The following is a 22665-nucleotide window of genomic DNA, read 5'->3' on the forward strand; positions in this document are numbered from 1 at the left end:
GATCTCATTCGATCCTTGTAGCAACCTTAGGAGGTAAGTGCTATTATTATGCCCATTTTACAAATGAGAAGACCGAGGCCAACAGAAGTTATGTAATTTGCCCAGGGTCCCATGGCTAGAAAGTATCTTAAGGTAGAATCTGGTCTTACAGACTCTAGGGCTAGCCCTCTACCCACCTGCACCACCTAGCTGCTAAAGGTCAAGGTTAAATGATTAGTGAAATGTATCACTGAGCATGTCTGAGGAAAGATGGTGAGTAGTTATTATTATTATTATTATCATATTAATAATAATAGCTGAAATTTTTACACCACTACAAGGTCTATAAAGCACTTTACTTACAACATCTCCTTTAATCCATAAAACCCCAATGAGATAAGTACTATAAGAACTATTATCCCCATTTTGCTGTTGTTTCAGTCACGTTCAACTCTTTGTGACCCCCATTTGGGGTTTTCTTGTAAAGATAACTGGAGTGGTTTGCCTTTTCTTTCTCCAGATCATTTTACAGATGAGAAAGCTGAGGCAAACAGGGTGAAGTGACTTGTCTAGGGTCACATAGCCAATTTTGAACTCAGGTCTTCTTGACTCCAGGTCCAGTGCTCTCCCCACAGTTCTACCTAGTTCACCCATCCCCGTTTTAGATATGGGGAAACTGAAACTTAAGGGAAGAGAATTGTCCATAATCTCACAGCTAGTAGGAAGGAATAGATACCCAGACTTCTGTGGTTGAACTCCTTACACCCAACCAACCCCCTTCCTTTAAGGCAGCACTGTGTTATGGACAGAACATTGGATTCAGAGATCTACCTCCCAGGGTTGTTGTGAGGATCAAATGTGATCATATTTGTAAAATGTTTAGCACTTACATGGTATACAACAGGTGCTGTATAAATACTTATCCCCTTCCTCCTCCCCCTTATGATTTAATTTAGTTCCTTAGAGAGGCTAAGGCACTAATAAAAATAAAAGCCCCAGATAATTTCAAAAGATGAAAGTTAATGTTCCTTGACTTTCATTTCCTAAATTAAAACTAAAACTTAGGAGCATTTAGGTGGTGCACTGGATAGAGCACCGGCCCTGGAGTCAGAAGGACCTGAATTCAAATCTGGCCTTAGACACTTGACACGTACTAGCTGTGACCCTGAGCAAGTCACTTAACCTCAATTGCCTCACCAAAAACCAAAACTAAAACTTAATTTAACTTAGAAGCAAATAGGCAATTTATTAAGCTTGCTTCTGATGGCTAATAGATCAGTTCATGAAATGTGAAACAAACCAATGTCACTCTGTAACAATGTTGGGGGGCAGCTAGGTGGCGCAGTGCATAGAGCACCAGCCTTGGAGTCAGGAGTACCTGAGTTCAAATCCAGCCTCAGACACTTAACATACTTACTAGCTGTGTGACCCTGGGCAAGTCACTTAACCCCAATTACCTCACTAAAAAAAAAAAAAAAAAACCAATGTTGGAGTTACAAAGGATCCTGAGCTTTCTTGATAGAATGGTGGGTATCAGAGACACATTCTTATGGGGATTCCAAAGTACATTCCAAGTATCTGATGAGTAGTATTTTTATATCTATTGTAAAAATTGGGAAAGTTCAAATTCCATAGTATCTTGAATCCAAGAGTTTGTTATCAGCCCCAAGAATTTGTTATAGGTCATCATGTCTATTATTAAGATAAGCAGAAATCACTGTCCCATTAAGGATCTAGGAGAACAATGCTGACTCCCTGAATTCCTTGCAGGTCTTCCAAATGTAAAGTCCACTAGCCCATTTTCCTTCAGATTTAGATATTTGATAAAATAACAAAAGGTGTCATCTCTTTATGATCTCATTTCTATCAAAGGTTTAAGACTGACATGATTCTTTTCTTTCCCAAATAAATTACCCCTAAGCTGAGCATGATAGAGCACACTCAACTGTAATTCCAGGTACCTTATTACCAGGGAGACTGAGACCTCTTGAGATCCCTGGAGTTTGAGAATTCTAAAGTTTAGTGGGCTGAGCCAACTAGGTGTTGGAACTAGTTCAGCATGAATATGATGAAATGGGAGGAGACACCAGTTTGCTTAAAAAGGTTTCAATGAGGCAGCTGCTAGGTGGCACAGTGGATAAGGCCCCAGCCCTGGATTCAGGAGGACCTGAGTTCAAATCCAGCCTTAGACACTTGACAGTTACTGGCTGTGTGACTCTGGGCAAGTCATTTAACCCTCATACCCCTGCAAACAAAACAAAACAAAACAAAGCAAAAAAACCAAAACAAAACAAAATCCAACCACAACAACAACAATGAAAAAAGGTTTCAATGAGCCCAGGTCTGAAATGAAACAGGACAAAAATGACACTCCTGTACCAAAGTGGATTGAATCCAAGATGGATAGATGGGTGGATGGATGGATATAAAATTGGATCATTATAATATTTTAAAGCAAAAAAGAAAAATATTGTTGATTAAAAACAAAGATAAATGAATAAATAAAGTACATAAAACAGAACGAATTTGAGCAGGATATATAGACAGTCAGGGCAGTTTTAAAAGTGATGTGTAGAACTTGCTTCTTAGCCTTTCTGCTTAAAAAAGTGAATATATACTTTCTTTAAAGAGTTTTATGAAATAGAGACTTGTGATTTCCTACGAATTTAATGTCTCTTCAAGCTCAAAGATTCTCAGATTCTGTGAAATTTTGTTCCCACATAAAGAGTTACTTTATTCCTGTATAAGAGGAAACATTTCCCACACCTCTCTCATTAAATTAACAGGAGGTAACTTTAAAAAGAGAAAAAGAATGGGGCAGCTAGGTGGCGCAGTGGATAGAGCACCGGCCCTGGAGTCAGGAGGACCTGAATTCAAATCCGGACTCAGACACTTAACACTTACTAGCTGTGTGACCCTGGGCAAGTCACTTAACCCCAATTGCCTCACTAAAAAGAAAAAAAAAAGAGAAAAAGACCTATTTATACAAAAATATTTATAGCCGCTCTTTTTGTGGTGGCTAAGAATTGGAAATCAAAGGAATGCCCATCAGTGGGGAATGGCTAAACAAACTGGTATAAGATGGTAATGGAATATTATTGTGTTATAAGAAATGACAAGCAGGATGACTTCAGAAAGGCCTGGAAAGACATGTATGAAATGATGTATTTTTTTTTTGTGGGGCAATGAGTGAAATGATGTATTGTGAAGTAAGCAGAACCAAGAGAACATTGTACACAGAGACAGCAATATTGTTTGATGAAGAATTGTGAATGACTTGACTATTCTCAACAGTACAATGCTATCAAAGACAATCCCAAACATACTATCCACCTCCAAAGAACTGATATTGATAGAACAGACTGAAGCAAGCTATTTTTCACTTTCTTTCATTTTTGTTTCTTTTAATCAAGCTCTCTTGTACAAAATGACAAATATGGTAACGTTTTACACAATCATACATGTATAACCCATCTGACTGCTGCCTTCGGAGGGGGAGGGAAAGGGATAAAAATAGGAACCCCAAACTATAAACAAATAAATGGGTGGATAGATAAATATATTTATATAAACAAATATATATATATATATATATATACACACACACACATATATATATATATACACAAAAAAAAATAGGAGGTAATTTTGTGAACTGGAAAGAAAACACTGAATGGGGTTAAGGGGGAGAGTGTGTCAAAGGAATTGAGTTCAGGGGGCAGCTAAGTGGCACAGTGTATAAAGCACCTGTCCTGGAGTCAGGAGAACCTGAGTTCAAATCCGGCCTCAGACACTTGACACTTACTAGCTGTATGACCCTGGGCAAGTCACTTAACCCTCATTGCCCCACCAACCCCCCCCCCCCAAAACAAAGGAATTTAGTTCAAATTCTGACTGAGCAACTTACTATCTTTGAGACCTTGGGCAATTTACTTAACCTCTCTGAGCCTCAGTTTCCTTAACTGTAAAATGAGGCAGTGATTTAGCTGATTTCTAAGGCACTATATGAAAGTTATCTATTACTGTTGCAATAATCAACCTCATGGGTTTATTGTAAGGAAATCTTTCTTTAAAATACTATATAATTGTAGCTTACTATAAAAAAAATGATGAGCAGGATACTATCAGAAAGACTTGGAGTGACCTGCATGAGCTCATGCAAAGTGAAATCTACTGTATACAAAAGAACAATATTATTGTGAGATGATCTGTTGTGAATGACTCGGTTATTTTCAGCAATGCAATGATCCAAGACAATTCTGAAGGTCTTATGAAAAATGCAATCCATCTAGAGAGAACTGATGGTATTTGAATGCAGATTGAAACATATTTTTTTTTGTTAGTTACTTTATTGGAAACAAAAAAAAATGAAAAGCAGGATGCTATCAGAAAACCTGGAAAGACCTATATGAACTGAAGCAGAATAAAATGTAGTATATACAAAATAACAGCAATAGTATAAGATGATCTGCTGTGAATGACTTGGTTATTTTCAGCAATACAATGATCCAATATAACTCTGAAGGACTTATGAAAAAGAACTGGAGATTGGTATCTCAGACTCACGCTCTGTGCCATGCCTTCTCCCCACGAGAAAAGTCCAAGGATTTCTTTCTTGGTTTCCTTTCCTTAGCCCCTAAATAAACTATTATTTTATTCTAGTTGAATTTGTGTGCAAAAGGGTGTATTTCTTTAAAGAGGAATTCCGGCAGCAAAACTCACAGAAGAATGTGCTAAAATCATCTTCTAACCAAGAACGGCTTGCAAGGTCAGAAGGAGGGAGCTGCTGTGCTGATACAGGAGTCGGGCCCAACCCCACAGTCACCCTGACACAGATCCAGTCTCAGGAAGTCCTCACCAGAGAAGGAGACCCCCAGAGCCTCTGAATCAGCTGAAGCACCAGTGTCGTTTGGAACTAAGCTCATAGTCTGGTGAGTGGGCTGAGCCCTGGGCAGGGGGGGAGACTACAGGGGTCTATACTGGTGCTAAGACAGAACTTGGATTTTACACCCCTACTGAGAACCAGGAGGTAGGCTCGAGTAGAAGTGGCCGGGGGGGGGGGGGGGGGGGGGGGGGGGGGCCACAGGCTCGTCAGATTTAACAACCACAACACACAAAGCTGGTTGATTGGCTAGTTGGTCTGGGGTCATCTAGGACCAGGAAACAGGCCGGGCGAGGGAAGAACTTGATTCTCCTTAAATCATACCACCTGGGACTTCTTAAGCTTGGGATACTGCAGCCTGGAAACAGTGCCCCACTTTAAGGAGATAAAAGTCTAGTAAAAGAAAGGCAAGATGATCCGACAGAGAAAGGTGAGGACCATAGAAAGTTTCTTCAGTAACAAGGAAGACCAAGGGGCACCCTCAGAGGAAGATGTCAACATCAGGGCCCCTATATCTAAAGCTTCCAAGAAAAATACAAATTGGTCTCAGGCCATAGAGGTGCTCAAAAAGGACTTTGAAGATAAAGTTAGAGAGGTAGAGGAAAAAATGGAAAGAGAAATGAGGGTGATGCAGGAAAGACATGAGAAAAAAGTCAACAGCTTGAAATGTCAAATGGAAAAGAAGGTACAAAAGCTCTCTGATGAAAATACTTGCCTAAGAATTAGGATTGAACAAATGGAAGCCAGTGACTTTATGAGAAACTAAGACACAATAAAGCAAATGCAAATGAATTAAAAAATTGAGGGCAATGTGAAATATCTTCTCGGAAAAACTGCTGACCTGGAAAATAGGTCCAGGAGAGATAATTTGAAAATTATTGGTCTACCTGAAAACCATGATCAAGGAAAGAGCTTAGACATCATCTTCCAAGATATTCTCAGGGAAAATTGCCCTAAAATTCTAGAAGAAGCAGCTAAAATAGAAATTGAAAGAATCTACCAATCACCTCCAGAAAGAGATCCCAAAAAGAAAACTCCTAGGAATATTATAGCCAAATCCCAGAGCTCTCAGGTCAAGGAGAAAATATTGCAAGCTGCCAAAAAGAAAGAATTCAAGTACTGTGGAGCCCCAGCCAGGATAGCACAAGATGTAGCAGCTTCTACATTAAAGGACTGGAGGGCATGAAATATGATATTCCAAAGGGCAAAGGAAATGGGATTACAACCAAGAATCACCTACCCAGCAAAACTCAGCATTATCTTTCAGTGGAAAAAATGGGACTTGAATAAAAAAGAAGATGTTCAGATATTTGTGATGAAAAGACCTGAACTGAATGGCAAATTTGACTTTCAATTACAAGACCCTAGAGAACCATAACAAAAAAAAAATTGGAGCTGGGGGACATATCTGGTGTCATACAGTCTTGTGTCTGAGGCCGAATTTTGGCTGGGATCCCCCTGGGTCCAGGGGTGATGATTTGTCCACTGTGTCACTTAGCAAGATGATAACATCTTTAGGGTTAAATTGAGGGGTGAAGGGAATTCACTGGGGGAGGGGAAAGGGCAGAGGTGAAATCCTACATGAAAGAAACAGGAAAAGGCTTATGGAGTAGGGGAAGAGATGGGAGAGCAGCAGAGCAGTAAATGAATTTTACACTCATCAGTAAAGGCTCAAAGATCTTTTTTTTTTTTTTTAGTTTTTTTTCTTTTTTTTTTTTAGTGAGGCAATTGGGGTTAAGTGACTTACCCAGGGTCACACAGCTAGTAAGTGTGTGTTAAATGTCTGAGGCCGGATTTGAACTCAGGTACTCCTGACTCCAGGGCCTATCCACTGCACCACCTAGCTGCCCCAGGCTCAAAGATCTTAAACTCATCAGAGCTGCCTCAAGGAGGGACTGACAGACACACCCAATTGGGTGGAGTAATCTATTTAATCTGGGCAGTAAATGAGCCTAACACTCATCAAAATTGGCTCAAAGACCTTAATCTCATTAGAATTGGCTCAAGGAGGGAATAATGTAAACACTCAATTGAGTGGAGTAATTTCTATAACCCTGCAGGAAAATAGGAGGGGAAAGGGATAAAGAGAGAGGGACAAAAGAAGGAAGGGCAGAGTGGGGGAGGGGACAGACAGAAGCAAATCCCTTTTGAAAAGTGATAGGATGAAAGAAGATGGATAATAAAATAAATATCATGGGGAAGGGAATAGGATGGAAGGGAAACAGTTAACAATAGTAATCATGAAAAAGAGAAAAGGGGGGAAAATTGTACAAAAAATATTTATAGCAACTCTTGGTGGAGGCTAAGAATTGAGAACCAAGGGAATGTCCATCAATTGAGGAGTGATGGAAAAAGCTGTGTTATATGATTGTAGTGGAATGGTCTTGTGCTACAGGAAATGACAAACAGGATGATCCCCGAAAAACCTTGAAAGACTAATGAACATCGATGTATAGTGAAGTGAGCAGAGCTGAGAGGACATTGTGCTAGTGACAGCAGTATTGTTCAATGAGTAATTGTGAATGACTTAACTACTCTCAGCAGTGCAATGATCCAAGACAATCTCAAGGAACTAATGAGGAAGCTTACTATGCACCCCTATAGAAAGAACTGATAAAAAGAACACTTGTGGATTGTACATATATAACCTGATTGTGATCTTGTGGAGGGGGGAGGAAAGGGAGGGAGGGAGGGAGAAAAATTTGGAACTCTAAATCTTATGAAAATGAATGTTGAAAACTACCCGTACATGTAAATGTAAAAAAAATAAATGTTTGTTGAGAAAAAAAAGAAAAAGAAAAAGAACTGATGGCATCTGAAAACAGATTGAAGCATAATTTTTTTGATAGTTCTTTAATCTGAAGTTTTGTTTTGGTCTGTTTTCTTTCACAACCTGGCTAATGTGGAGATGTTTTGCATGACTGCTCATGTATAACTTATATTGAATTGCTTGAGTTCTTGGGGGGGGGAGGTTTGTAGAGGGAGGAAGAGAAGTTGGAACACAAAGTTTTTAAAAATTGATGTTAAAATTTGTTTTTACATGTAATTTGGAAAATAAAATTCTAAACAAACAAAGTTTACCTTGATTCAAAGCCAGAGCCGGTGCATAAATAACAATTCCAGTATACAGAATCTAGAAAAGGAAAGCCAGAGTATGAAAGCTGAAATAATACAGTTTAACAGCATGTGAATTTTATTATTAAAGTCCATTTATTGTTCATGTTCACTGGCAAATCTCTATTATTTAGCTATATTTTGTGCATCGAGGGAAGATGTCCACTCCCTCTTGTGTCCTCTAGCACACCAAGTTCCATCTGCAGAACAAGTGGGCTCATTATTTGGATCCAATAATTAATTTTCATGCTTTGTTTACTATGTTTAATCATCTCTACAAACCAAAGTATATTGTATGGTCATCAATAACTGATAAATGAATGAATACTATCAACTGCTTTTACCCAAATGTTTTTACCATCTCCTCCTGGGTAGTCTTGTCTTCCCCCATCAGCTCCACAAGAACCTTCAGAATTTCCTTTACCATGGTCCACCTGGGTCAGGACCCATTGGGAGGGGCCTTGCTTTCTCTCCCCCTCCCCCATGCCAACCTTATTTATTGCTGGCCATCTCCTTTTATTGTGTTTAGAACTTGTAGTCAATAATAATAATAATAATAATAATAGTAATGCCTAGCATCTATATAGTACTTTAAAATTTACATAGAACTTTTTACATATTAACTCATATTTATGTTTACAATAGATAATGCACCCCACATATGACTATATATTTCAAAAGGTTCTAGTGAACTGTTGCCAACTCTGAACATTACACCTTTTGTTATGTTATTGTTATTATTTATGTATATATCATTTAACTCCTAATAGACTGTAAACTTCATCAGGGGAGGGACCAACTTGTATTCTTCTTTGTATTTAATTGTGTCTTGCACATAATTAGGGATTCAATAAATATTTGTTGAACAGTTCAGGAATCTCCAGGGATGGACCACACCCACACCCACTTTTGAATTCTGGGCATCACATCTTAGCAAAGACATTGAAAAGCTAGAGTCTATCTCCAGGGAGACAGCCAGCATTGGGAGGGCACTGGAGATGCCATTTGTAGATGATCATAGGGTTAGCGAATATTTAACCTAGAAAAGAAGAAATTTGTGGCACCTGGGCTGAGGGTAATAGAGAAGCCAGGGTAGCTAAATTCAGATATTTGAAGGGTCCTTGTGGAAGAAGGATTGACTTTGCTCTTTCTGTGTCCAGAGGACTGAACTAGGAAAAAAGCTTAAAAGTGTCAGAGGCAGAATTTGTCTAACAATTGGAGCTGTCCAACAGTGGGACAAGTTTCCAAGGAAATAAGTTCCCCATGGATGGAGATTTTCGCATGAAAACTGGACAAGCATAGGATTACAGGCACAGAGCTGGATGAGACCTACCCCATTCTGACCCTTCATTTTACACATGAGAAAACTGGGCTCCAGGGTGATGTGTAGCAATCATTAAAGGTGGGATTGGAACTCAGGTACTCTAATCTGGAGCCCATGCTCTTTCCACAAGTCCCCCACTGCCTCCAGGGATGATGTAAAAGGGATGCCTGGGCAGCTAGGTGGCACAGTGAATAAAGCACCAGCCCTGGATTCAGGAGGACCTGAGTTCAAATCCAGCCTCAGACACTTGACACTTACTAGCTGTGTGGCCCTGGGCAAGTCACTTAACCCTCATTGCCCCACAAAAACAAACAAACAAACAAAAAACAAGGGGGTATCTATTCAGCTAAGGATGGACTTAACAGCCCCTGATGTCCCTTCCAGCTTTGGCATTTTGTACTCCCATGTTCCTACTTTTACTCATTTAGCAAGACTTTATATAGATGTTTTCATATTTCCACATAGTCTTCATTTTTGTCTTTTATGGTAACATATTGTACTCACTAATATAGCTCAGTCAGTCTGCTTAACTATATCTGTGGCTCTTCTCTCCCCTCCCCCCTCCCCCCAGTAAAATATAGCCCTTATTTATCCTAATGGAACTGCTTCCTTATAACTTGGCACCATTTTTTTTTGTGGGGCAATGGGGGTTAAGTGACTTGCCCAGGGTCACACAGCTAGTAAGTGTCAAGTGTCTGAGGCCAGATTTGAACTCAGGTACTCCTGAATCCAGGGCCAGCACTTTATCCACTGCGCCACCTAGCTGCACCCCATTTTTTTTTTAATTTATGGAGGCAATTGGGGTTAAATGACTTGCATAGAGTCACACAGCTAGTTAATGTCTGAGGCCAGATTTGAATTCAGGTTGTCCAAACTCCAGGGCTGGCACTCTATTGTGTCACCTAGCTAACCTTTCACCATTCTCTAAAACAAAATTGCATTTCCATGTCTGCTGCCGTGTGTGTGTGTGTGTGTGTGTGTGTGTGTGTGTGTGTGTGTGTGTGTGTGTGTGTGAGAGAGAGAGAGAGAGAGAGAGAGAGAGAGAGAGAGAGAGAGAGAGAGAGAGAGAGAAATTCATAAGCATGTCCAGAAATTTTCTTTGGGGGAAATGAGAGCCCTTTATTCCAAATCAATCTCTTTGAGCATTTCAAAGAATGACTTAAGGAAGGACTGAATTGTCAGGGCAAGTGGAGATCATTAATTGCATACAGTAGCTACAAGCCAAGTAGTATGACTAGCTCCCTTTTTCTCTATATATTCCTCCCCTAACTCCTGGAGAATCCAGATACAAGTTTGGCCCAGACATCATTCCAGCCACCATGGCAAAGGTCTACATGACTTTTGATTGTCAACGTAAAGAAAAGCCTTCTACCTTTTTCCATTAGCTCACTCCTCAAAGACAGACTATGCTTTGCCAAAATCCTTATCCACATTGGAGGAAGTGCTGAAGCTGATGAGTCAGTGGAGGCTCTCTGTGACAGCCCTTTGCCACATCAGTAATTCCAAACACTTCAGGTAACAATTAGCACCCGTGGCTTCACAGTAACCTACTTTCCCAAGCTTTTGACTCCAGGTTGAGCCAACTTCCCTGGCACATTCCTATGTTCCTGGATTGTTCTTTCGGGAAACACTTGACTTTGAAGGGGAGCTCAAAAAACATGTGATTTTTATGGCCTCCCAATTTAAATACTGGTTTTCAGTTGAGTAAGCATTTGGTATTTCTTTTATTAAAGACCTCATAATTTTTTTGGTAAAGCCACATTGTATGCCTGCATGCCTTTTTCAACCTCAAGGTGTTGATGAACCTCTCTACAAGGATCCATTGTTGTTGTTTTTTAAATTCCTCTTCCTGACACATGATTCTCACCCAATCATTCCAAAGAATAGAGAAGTGGACTGTGAGTTAGGAGTTGAGTCTGAAGCTCATCTCAACTTCATAGTGCCTGCATGACCCTGGGCAAGTCATATTACTGCTCAAAAACCCAGTGTCCTCATCTATAAAATGGAAATAATAACCATAAATGTACAGTACCTAAAGTAATATTTTTGAAGTGCAAGTATATGACAAAGAATTGGAAATCGAGGGAATGCCCATCAATTGGGGAATGGCTGAACAAGTTGTGGTATAGGAATGCAGTGGAATATTATTGTGCTGTAAGAAACAATGAGCAGGCAGATTTCAGAGAAACCTGGAAAGACTTAAGTGGACTGATGCTGAGTGAAGTGAGCAGAACCAGGAGAACATTGTACACAGTAACAGCAATATTGTGTGATGATCAACTATGATAAACTTGGCTCTTCTCAGTGGTGCAATAATCCAAGACAATCCCAAAGAACTCATGATAGAAAATGTTCTCCACACCCAGAAAAATGAACTGTGGATTCTGAATGCAGACTGAACCATACTGTTTCAACTTTTTGGTTGTTGTTTTTTGTTTCTTTTTTGAGGTTTTCCCCTTGTGTTCTGATTCTTCTTTCACAATATGACTAATGAAGAAATATGTTTAATGTGATTATACATATATAACCTATCAGACTGCTTTCTGTCTTGGGGAAGGGGGAGGGAAGGAGAAAAATTTGGAACTAAAAATCTTATGAAAACAAATGTTGAAAACTATCTTTACATGTAATTAGAAAATAATAAAAGACTTTTATGATAAAAAAGAAGTGAAAGTAGCAGAAAAGATGTTGGATGATTACTATGGAAATGTGTTTTACATGATTACACATAGATAACCTATGTCAAATTGCTTACCATCTCAGTGAGTGAGGAAGTGAGGGAGGGAGAAAATTAGGAACTCAAAACATTTTTAAAATGAATATTAAAAACTGTCTTTATGTGTAATTGGAAAAAAATAAATTATATTTAAAAGGAAAAAAAGGATGTTGGGTTGGGGGAGAGGAGGTGGATTCAAATTCTGGTTCTACAAACTTTACCATTTTCATTTCTCATTTTTACTATTTAATTTTCCTTTTTATTATTTTTTAACTTTCTTATTTTTATTTATTTGTTTGTTTCTTTGTCTGTTTGTTAGTTTGTTTTGGTGGGGCAATGAGGGTTAAGTGACTTGCCCAAGGTCACACAGCTGACATCAAGCATCTGAGGCTGTATTTGAATCATTTTCCTTTTTCAAGTTCATGTAACTTCTCCAAACCTTAGTTTCCTTTTTCAAGTATAAAATGAGAGAATCTGTAAGGTACCTTCACAGCTCTAAAACCATAATCCTATGATCATATAGTGATTGAGTTCTGGACCAAGGGTAAGTAGGATATAGATTCAAATCTTGCTTCCCTCATTTACCAGCTGTGTGGCTTTGGGGAATTTACTATTCCTCTAAAGGCTTCAGTTTCCTCATCTGTCAAAATGAGAGGGTATAACTCCATAGCCTCTAAGGTCTCTAACAAATGAACCCATCAGTCAAACTTGCTATCTCATTCTGCAGTGGTAATTGCCATTCCCACAGTGGGAGTCCTCTGTGCAGAAGACATCAGAACCCAGATCTTCCATACATTTACCACCTAGCTGAACCCCACAAGGATATACTGAGGAAAGTGCTTTGCATCCTTAAAATACTATAGATGAGGAGTTATTGTTAATTCTTGAATATATCTAACAAATTCTTTAAATATCTTGGCTATCTTAATTAGGTTATTAGCATGAATTTTTTTCTACTTTTAAGAAATTGGGGCTAAATAGGTATTGCCCAAAGTAAGAGAATTACTTGACTTTTGCACACCAAGTCTACAGATTAATCTAAATAATCCTGTTTGTTAATTATTATCATTATTATTATTGTGGTAGTAATAATTGTTACTATAAGCAACAAGCATTTATATAGTGCTTTAATGTTTGCAACACTTTACAAATATTATCTCATTTTAACCTTGCACCAACCCCTAGGCTATTATCATCCTGAGGAAACTGAGGCACAGGGAGGTTAGATGAGTCTCCTAGTATCACAAAGCTAGTAAGTGTCTAAGGAGAGATTTGACCTCAGAACATTTTCTGAGCTCACAGAATCTCTGTTCTGGATACTCTACAATAACTAGAGCTTCCTCATCCTTATTTCCTCCTGTTTCCAGTTCTCTCACTCTTTTTCCATTTCCATTTTCACTTAGATCTTTGGCAAATCCATCTAGAAGTGCCTTAATGAACAAGAAGCCCAGTTTCCATAGATATTTTACCAAGACACATTAAATTGCTTAAGTATAAGAAGTACACTAGAGAGCTACTTACCGTTTGAACGATGAACAGAATGGTTCCACAGAGGCGAATGTGTTTATTAAAACGAAGTTCTAAGTACTTTAAAAAATAAAAATAAAAAAGAAGGCAAAATAGTTAGTGGGCATGACCAATACTTTCCATCCTAAAAAAGTATCATAGATTCAGAGCTGTGAGGTCTTCAGAAGATCATGTAGTCCAAAACCCTGCAGAAGAGCCCAGATCCTTTGTAGGACACCCACCCCCCCAAATGAATAAGCTCTTCTAAGATCCTTGAGACCCTAGAAGACTCAGAACAATGTAGAGTGTTGGGTAAAGGAAGTCAAGTAATTATGGAGAGATATTAAACCTAAGCAAGAAAGTCAAATCTGGAATATTTACACTCCCAACTAAGCAATCAGTTTTTGTTGTTGTGCAGTCATATCCCACTCTTCGTGACCCCATTTGGGGTTTTCTTGGTAGAGATGCTGGAGTGGTTTGACACTCTTTTCTCCAGTTCATTTGACATCTGTCAAATGAAACTGAAGGAAACTGAAGCAAATGGGGTTAAGTGACTTGCCCAGGGTCACACAGCTAGTAAATGTCTAAGGTCAAATTTGAACTCAGGTCCTCCTGATTCCAGACCTGGCTCTCTATCTGCTGCACCACCCAGATGTCCCAATTTTTTACCTTCCATGAAAAGAAAGTCACAGAGAAACACTTGAGTCTAGAGGTTTTTAGTCTGAGATCTGGCTAATTGATAACTATTTTTCAATATAATTGTTTTCCTTTTTGTAGACCTATATATCTTACTCATTTGGATTCATTGTTCATAGGCCTTCCAAAGGAGCTGACAACACAAAAGGGTTTAAGAATTCCACCTTTTTTGGCTTTCCTCCACAGTCATGCTCTGACAATTTTCTTTTCTCCCCTGCCTTTGACCAATTTCTCTTTCTTTGAATAGATGCTCTCTACCAGGCCGTTTTGCCCATCTTTCCCTAGGCTCAGTCCTATCAAATGAACCACATCCCCTTTCCTTTCAGTAATCATGGGTAACTATATGGCACAGTGGATAGAGCACTAGGCTTGGAATAAAAAAATTGGTCTTCATAAGTTTAAATCTGGCTTCAGACACTTACTAGCTGTGTGACCCTGAATAAGTTACTTAACCCAGAAGGCCTTAGTTCCTCATCTGTAAAATGAGCTGGAGAAGGAATTGGCAAACCACTCCAGTTTTCTTGCCAAGAAAACCCCTAAAATGGGGTCATGAAGAGTTGGCCCTGACTGATGTGACTAAACAACAAAACAACAAAAAGATGCTTGGTTCTGCCAGAACATGGGGAAACAGCTAAGATCCATCCCAAAGCAACATCTAGGATAATCAATTATATCCTCCCTACAGCTGACTTCTTAAAAAATAATGCTCTTCAATTCAATTCATTCCAATGTGTAATTTAAGATTCTAAATGTGGATTCTAATGTGTTCCCCCAGTTTGGGGGAAACTGACTAAAAATCACTGATAAAACGAGTTTAGGGTTTTAAGGGTTTATTGGAAAATAGAAAGAAAAAGATTGAGAACAGAATTCTAACAGTCTGGCATTCCTATCTTTCCTCAAATCTCCTGTGAAGTCCTCTGCCGCCACCACCATCAAGTCCGGAAGCCAAAAGGGCCTGCGCTCCCTGCGCAGGCTCCCTTTCCTCCTTCCTGTCTCCTCCCAGACCATAGGAGGCTCCTCCAGTTGATTGGCTGGTAGACTTGATAGACAGCACCCATGAGCAAGCGTCATTTCCTGACGCCAAGGAAAAGCCACAATGCCTCTGAGGCATTTTCCTCATGGTGGAGCTCTCCACAGCAAGTCTCCAGTAGGTGGCGTCATTCCAATCATTACACCAACAAGCATTCATTAAGCACTTACAATACATGGGGCAACAGTGATAGGAAGAAAGCTTGTGCAGGAAAACTTGGGATCAATTCTTATTTCTGAAACAGTGTGACCCTGGGCAATTCACTTAACCTTACTCTCCCAGACAACCCTCTAAAACAGCAGTTCTCAAAATGGGTTGAGAGATCCCATGAGGTCCCAAGACCCTTTCAGGGAGTCTGTGGGGTTGATTATTTTCCTAATACTAAGATTTTAAAATTTCCAATATAGTAAATATCAATAGATATAACCCATGTCAACAAAAGCTAATAGAGGGAGAGGGGTTCCCTAATAATTTTTAAGAGAATAAAGGACTCCCTAAAACCAAAACACTTGAGAACTGCTGCTCTGACAAAAGTTTTCAAGCTAGGGACTATGAACTTGGGTTTTTCCCCCCAATATTTTGATAACCATATTTCAATATAATTGGTTTTCTTAACCTTGTATATTTTCTTTAATGCATTATCCTGAGAAGGGTCCATCAGATTCATTAGACTGCAAAAGGGGTCCATGAGAGAGGAAGATAGGGAGAAAGCAGGAGAGGGACAGCAGAGGGAGGGAGAGGGACAGAGAGAGGGGGAAAGACAGAGGGAGGAAGAGACAGAGAGAGAGAGAGAAGGAAGGAAGGGAGAGAGGGAGTGGTCCAACAGTGATTGCTGTAGAGGGAGGTTGGTTTGGGGGCAGCTAGATGGTGCAGTAGATAGAGCACCGGCCCTGGAGTCAGGAGTACCTGAGTTCAAATCCAGTCTCAGACACTTAACACTTACTAGCTGCATGACCCTGGGCAAGTCACTTAACCCCAATTGCCTCACTAAAAAAAAAAAAAAGAGGGAGGTTGGTTTGTTTGATGTTTTTTTGGATTTTGTTTTTGTTTTCCCCCAATAAACAACTGTTTATGTCACTGCCTTGACTATTGGAGGTGCATAGATAAAAACAAAACCAAAAAAAACCCTGCTTTCAAGAGGCTTACATTCTTTAGGAGGATAGAGCTATCTATATAGTAAAATATAAATGAGATAATCAGTACAATAAAAAGAGCACTGGATTTGGAATATGAAGACCTGAGTTTGAATCCGAACACTACTATTTACTGTCTGGGCAAGTAATTTCACCTTTCTTGGTCTCAATTTCCTCATCTGTAAAATAGAGTCGTGGGGGCGGGGGTTGGACTAGATGGCTTCTAGGATCCCTCCCAACTCTGAATCTATAACAATAACGAGATCATTTGATGGGGGGTAAGGGGAGGGGAGAGAAAAACCACCATCAACTGGGAAGATCAGGAAAGGTTTCTAGGAAAAGATTTGCACCTAAGTTAAGGCATGAAGGAAATTAAGGGGAGGCAGTGCATAACATTGAATTAGTTCAGAAGAGACCACCAAGATGGTCCAACCCCATCACTTTACAAAGAAGTAAACAGTCCCAGAAAGGGTATGGAAGTCACATAGGCAGGATTCGAACTTTGACTCAAAATCCAGCCCTTTCCCTTGTACCACATGGAAACAGAACCAACCTAACTATGAAATTGCCCATCAATTGTGTCAACTGAAGCAGATTAACTAGGAACTGCTGACCCCTGGTTATTATGCTGTATGAAATAGAACACTATCTGTTGAGTTTTGAAGTATTAATTAACAGATGAGGAAGGACTGGGGGAGGTGAAGAAGAACACTAAAAACATCTCTGTCCTACCACATATTCAGGCCTGAACTTTCTGTCCTCACGTTTCAAAAACCTTTCACCTTCATGCCCCACCCCCCACTCCTTTATTTTTTAACTTCGATGCATCTTGATTAAGTATCAAACCTGTGCAATGTCAACAGATTCTTCTGAACCTAGAGTATGAAGAGAGCTCCCTGAGTCAGGCTTTGGGAGAGAGTCAAAATTTAGATAAGAGACAGTCTGGCCCTCCCAGAGCTCACCATCCAATGCAAGGATATGGCACCGAGAGAAATACGCAGGATATATGGTTTCCAGGACCCCAGCAGCTATCTCTAAAGTGTTTGACAGAATCACAGCATTTATTTGCATTGTGTGCAATTGTTGCTATGAATGTCAGGATTGCTCAGTTTCAAAAGATCGCTCACACAGACACAGACACACACAGACACACACACCGTGGTGTAGCGGGTAGAGACCTAGAACAAAGAGAATGGCAAGTCTCACTTCTGACACATACAATACTGCCTGTAGGACCTTAGAGAATTCTCTAAGGCTACAAGATGCAGAGAAGGTTCCAACTTGCGGGGTGGGGGTGGGGTTCTTATTTCAGTGAAATCTTTCTGTCTGTTTTTCTGCCTCTCTGTCTCCCCTCCCTTCTTCCCTCTCACTCTCCATCCTCTCCTCTCTCCTTGTCTCCCCCTCTCTTCCTGTCTGTCTTCTCTGTCTCTCATCTTCTGTCTCTCTCCCTCTGTGTCCTTTTCCCTATCTCTCTTCATCTCTTTCCCTGTCTGTCTCCTCCCCTCTTTATACATAAATCTTTATATAGATATACAACGATTCTATATATAACATGTCCAAAGAGATCTATCAACCCATAAGCATATAAATTAAATCATAAATAACATGCAAATAAAATAAATACATGTTTATTACATGCATATATATTATACATTGTATTGTATTGTATTTGTGTCCCTGAGATCATTTATCTATCTACTAAACCGTTCTGCTTCATATATGTATGTATGTGATTCTAAAAAGCGTATTAGAGAAACATTCCAGGATCTCAAACATGTTAACATAATGATTATTTTGCCTCTGTCCTATATGTATATGTACATACATATACATGTATACATCATCTGTCCTATTATTCTTCCAGGTGAGATTTCATTAGTGTATGTGACTACCAATGTGAACACTCCCCTTCATCAGGTCAGATAAGTTAACTGTCATTTATGAGTCTTCTTATAAAAGTTGACTTAACAACACCGAAAGGTTACCTTACTCTCCCATGGTCACAGGAGACCAAACTTGAACCCAGGTGTTCCTGACTCCAAGGTCAGCCTTGTATCCTCTAGAGCATTCCTTGTTTCCTCTATCCCGGAATGAACGAAGAGCAGGATGTAGTAAGCCTTTGTTCAGGGACACATCCACCGGGAGAAAGTTCATTGCCCAGATCGAGATTAGAGTGAATGCTTTACTATTTTACCTGGAGCATATCCTTAGGCCAAAGCTCAGCTCTCCTGGCTCCCCCCAGCTCAGTTTTTTGTCCCCTCTCGCTAATTTAGGCTAGTAATATTATTACTATACAGTTCAACCTTGATTTGGGATATAGTGTCCCTGGAGCAAAGATTCAGATTTCAGAAATAAGGGAGACTTACAAAACCCCCTAAATTAAAAATGCATGGAAGGGGCAGCTAGGTGGCACGGTGGATAAAGCAACGGCCTTGGATTCAGGAGTACCCGAGTTCAAATCCGGCCTCAGACACTTGACACTTACTAACTGTGTGACCCTGGGCAAGTCACTTAACCCCCATTGCTCCGCCAAAAAAAGAAGAAAAAATGCATGGGAAATCCTTCCACGCCTCTGCTTCCCAAGGAACCAACAAGGCTGAGAGGAAAAGGATGATTTTTTTTGGAAGGGCAATGAGGGTTAAGTGACTTGCCCAGGGTCACACAGCTAGTTAAGTGTCAAGTGTCTGAGTCTGGATTTGAACTCAGGTCCTCCTGAATCCACGGCCAGTGCTTTATCCACTGCACCACCTGGCTGCCCCCCAGAAAAGGATGATTAAACAAGCAGGTCTCTTGTGTCTTTGCAGTGTTCCCAATAAATATTCCGGGAAAGGAGATAGGATTTCATAAATGGGGAGGAAATATGTTACAGTAGAAAGACTTGTCTAAAGACTTTTCATTTCTTCTGGGGCGCTATGGGAGGGGAGGATTGGACCAGACGACCTCTAAGCTCACTCCCAACTCTAAACCTATAATCCTACGATCCCAAGTTCAACATTTCGGATCTGCACAAACCAAAACCCATCAGGGGATGTTCACTGGCCTTACTTCGTAGGTGCTTGTAATCCCCAGCTTGTAAAAGACTGGAAGGAAGACCTCGGCGCTGACGATGACCACTAAGGCGTAAGTGATGGCAAAGATGCTGAATATGGCCCCGAAGCGATAGACCTCAGAGGGGGTCCCCAGGACCGTGACCGCGGACATGAAGCTCGCGGTGAGGGACAGCGCCACGGGCACCGCAGTCATTCTCCGGCCGCCCATTAGGAAGTCGTTGGAGGTCTGCTGGCCGCCCCCGGCGAAGGCGTAATAAACTCCGATGACCGCGGAGATGAGCAGCATCCCGGCGAATACCAAGTAGTCCCACACCACGAAGGCACCGATTTCCCCCGGCGCGCTCATGACTGCGCAGCGCAAGCTTCTTTCCAAGGACCGAAGGGAGCCCGCGTCCTGGCGCTCCGAGCTGGGAGGGCGTGTGACAGGAGCGCCCTTCTGTCAATCAGCCCGTCCACCTGAGCTTTCTCAGCAGGGGAGTGCCCCCTCCTTGGGCCCCGGGGAGAGCAGAGACCACAGCGCGACACTCCTGGAGGGGTCCACTCAGAACCCGTGACTGGAAGCGCTGTAAGGTGGGAGAAGACTCGGCAGGTGGAGGCGACTAAGCGACGAGAGACTCTCTGCTTGCCAAACTTGGGAATGTCCAAGCCAGGCTGAATCCTGGAGAGGAGTCCTGCGCCTTCGAACCTTGGCCAGCGAACTAGCAGGAAGTGGTAGCTTTGGTCACCCCAGAGGGGAAGGCAGATACAAATGTAAATGAGAGGGAGAGGCTGGAGGAGGGCGTGGGTCTAAATGGATCTTTGCAACACCTTCCCTTACCGGTAAATAAACCCAGGGATTTTTCTTTTAAGAGCTAATTTCTCTACTTGGTTGTGGGCGTGGAGAAAAAATTAGTAGATGTAGATTTTACCTTCTCCAGATTTCTAAACGATAGAAGGAAAAGATTTGTCAGCTACTGGGGCTACAGATATGTATGTGGGCTTAGTAATAGAGAATGTGATTTTATATATATATATATATATATATTACACCCACATATATTCATATAAATGTGTGTGGGTGTATGTGATGTATACACATATACACATATTAGATATATGTGACATCTATGTATATTAGTGATAGAGACTGTGACATATGTATGTATATTATAGAAGTTCTAGATGGCTGAGAATCATATAGTAGATAAGCACACTCCGGGTAACATTCAAGATTCAGTGTTGCAATGATTTAGGTGACAAGCATTTCTCTGGCATGATTAATGACACAGTCATAAAAGCCACAAGCCTCATTTAATATGATTGCCAAGTAGTAGGTTTTGAGAGAAATTCTTAATAGCCAACGATTTGAGGGAGTCCCAGAGTTCTCCCATTTTTTTTCTTTGGTCCTCATTTCAAAGTTCAGCCTCTTGAAGGGCACTGTTAACTCTCCTCAGTCTTGGTCAGAGCCCACCCCAGCATTACAACGAATCTCTAATCTAAGGTGAATTCCATTCAATCAAGCTTGGGTAACAGATGGATCCTTTTGTCTAGATCTGGGGGCGTTTTGGGTATAGGGATAGTATCTTTGTCCAAGAGTCCCATGTGTGACATGTTACTCTCAGCCCCTCATTGGATTGAGCTCACTTTTCTTTGTAAAGTCCATCTCTCATTAATTGTTTTGTAATTGTATTCATAGGGAGTTAATTGATGGCTTTTTCAATTTCTTTTTTCTAAATGGGCTTATTTAAGGATTTTATTTCATCTTATGTTAATCTGGGTAGTTTATATTTTTGTAAATATTAATCCATTTCATTTAGATTGTCAAATGTATTGGCATACATTTGAATAAAATAGCTCCTAATTATTGCTTTAATTTCCATTTCATTGGTGGTGAATTCACCCCTTTCATTTTTGATACTGGTAATTTGGTTTTCTTCTTTCTTTTTTTAAATCAAATTAACCAAAGGTTCATCTATTTTATTGATTTTTTCATAAAACCAGCTCTTAATTTTATTAATTCCATGGTTTTCTTACTTCTAATTTTATTAATTTCTCCTTTGATTTTCAGGATTTCTAATTTAGTATTTAGTTGGGGATTTTCAATTTGTTCTTTTTTAAGATTTTTTAGTTGCATGCCCAATTCATTTATCTCCTCTTTCTCTATTTTATTCATTTAAAGATTTAGAGGTATAAAATTTCCCCTAAGCACTGCTTTGGCTGCACCCCATAGGTTTTGGTATGTTGTCTCATTTTTGTCATTCTCTTGGATAAAATTATTGATTGTTTCTATGATTTGTTGTTTGACTCATTCTTTAGGATGAGATTATTTAGTTTCCAATTAATTTTCAGTCTATCTTTCCATGGCTCTTTATTACATGTAATTTTTATTGCATCATGATCTGAGAAGGCTGCATTTACTATTTCTGCCTTTCTACATTTGACTGTGAGGTTTTTATGCCTTAATACATGGTCAATTTTTGAGTATGTGCCATGTACCGCTGAGAAAAACTTATATTCCTTTCTATCCCCATCCAATTTTCTCAAGATATCTATCATATGTTACTTTTCTAAAACTCTATTCACCTCTTTAACTTCTTTCTTATTTATTTTTTTGGTTAGATTTATCTAGTTCTGAGAGGGGAAGGTTAAGATCCCCCACTAGTATAGTTTTGCTGTCTATTTCCTCTTGTAACTTATTTAACTTCTCCTCTAAGAATTTGGATGCTATAACACTTAGTGCATATATTTAGTATTGATATTACTTCATTCTCTATGGTACCTTTTAGCAACATGTAGTTTCCTTATCTCTTTTAATTAGATATATTTTTGCTTTTGCTTTGTCTGAGATAAGGATTGCTATCCCTGCTTTTTTTTTTTGGTGAGGCAGTTGGGGTTAAGTGACTTACCCAGGGTCACACAGCTAGTAAGTGTCAAGTGTCTGAGGCCGGATTTTAACTCAGGTCCTCCTGAATCCAGGGCTGGTGCTTTATCCACTGTGCCACCTAGCTGTCCCTACCCCTGTTTTTTTTTTACTTCAGCTGAAGCATAATATATTCTGCTCCAACCTTTTACCTTTACTCTGGGTGTATCTCTCTGCTTCAGATGTGTTTCTTGTAAACAACATATTGTAGGATTCTGGTTTTTAATTCACTCTGCTATTCTCTTCCATTTTATGGGAGTGTTCATTCCATTCACATTCATAGTTATGATTACTGTGTATTTCCCTCCATCCTCTTTTCCTCTTTGTACTTTTTTT

At 39.9% G+C, this 22665-nt stretch overlaps 1 protein-coding gene across 1 annotated transcript in view; it reads right to left on the reverse strand.

The window, feature by feature from the left end:
- LOC122729312 (sodium-coupled monocarboxylate transporter 1-like) overlaps positions 1-19776 on the reverse strand; it is a 49193-nt gene extending 29417 nt beyond the window's left edge. Inside the window, exons 1-3 of the mRNA XM_043968108.1 lie at positions 19426-19776; positions 13537-13602; positions 7943-7994 (exon numbers count right to left, since the gene is read on the reverse strand). Of these exons, the coding sequence (XP_043824043.1) occupies positions 7943-7994; positions 13537-13602; positions 19426-19776 (469 nt within the window). The remainder of the gene's footprint in view (positions 1-7942; positions 7995-13536; positions 13603-19425) is intronic.
- Positions 19777-22665: the final 2889 nt, after the last annotated feature.

The sequence above is a fragment of the Dromiciops gliroides genome, chromosome 5, assembly GCF_019393635.1.
Source record: "Dromiciops gliroides isolate mDroGli1 chromosome 5, mDroGli1.pri, whole genome shotgun sequence".
Classification (NCBI taxonomy): Eukaryota; Metazoa; Chordata; class Mammalia; order Microbiotheria; family Microbiotheriidae; genus Dromiciops; species Dromiciops gliroides.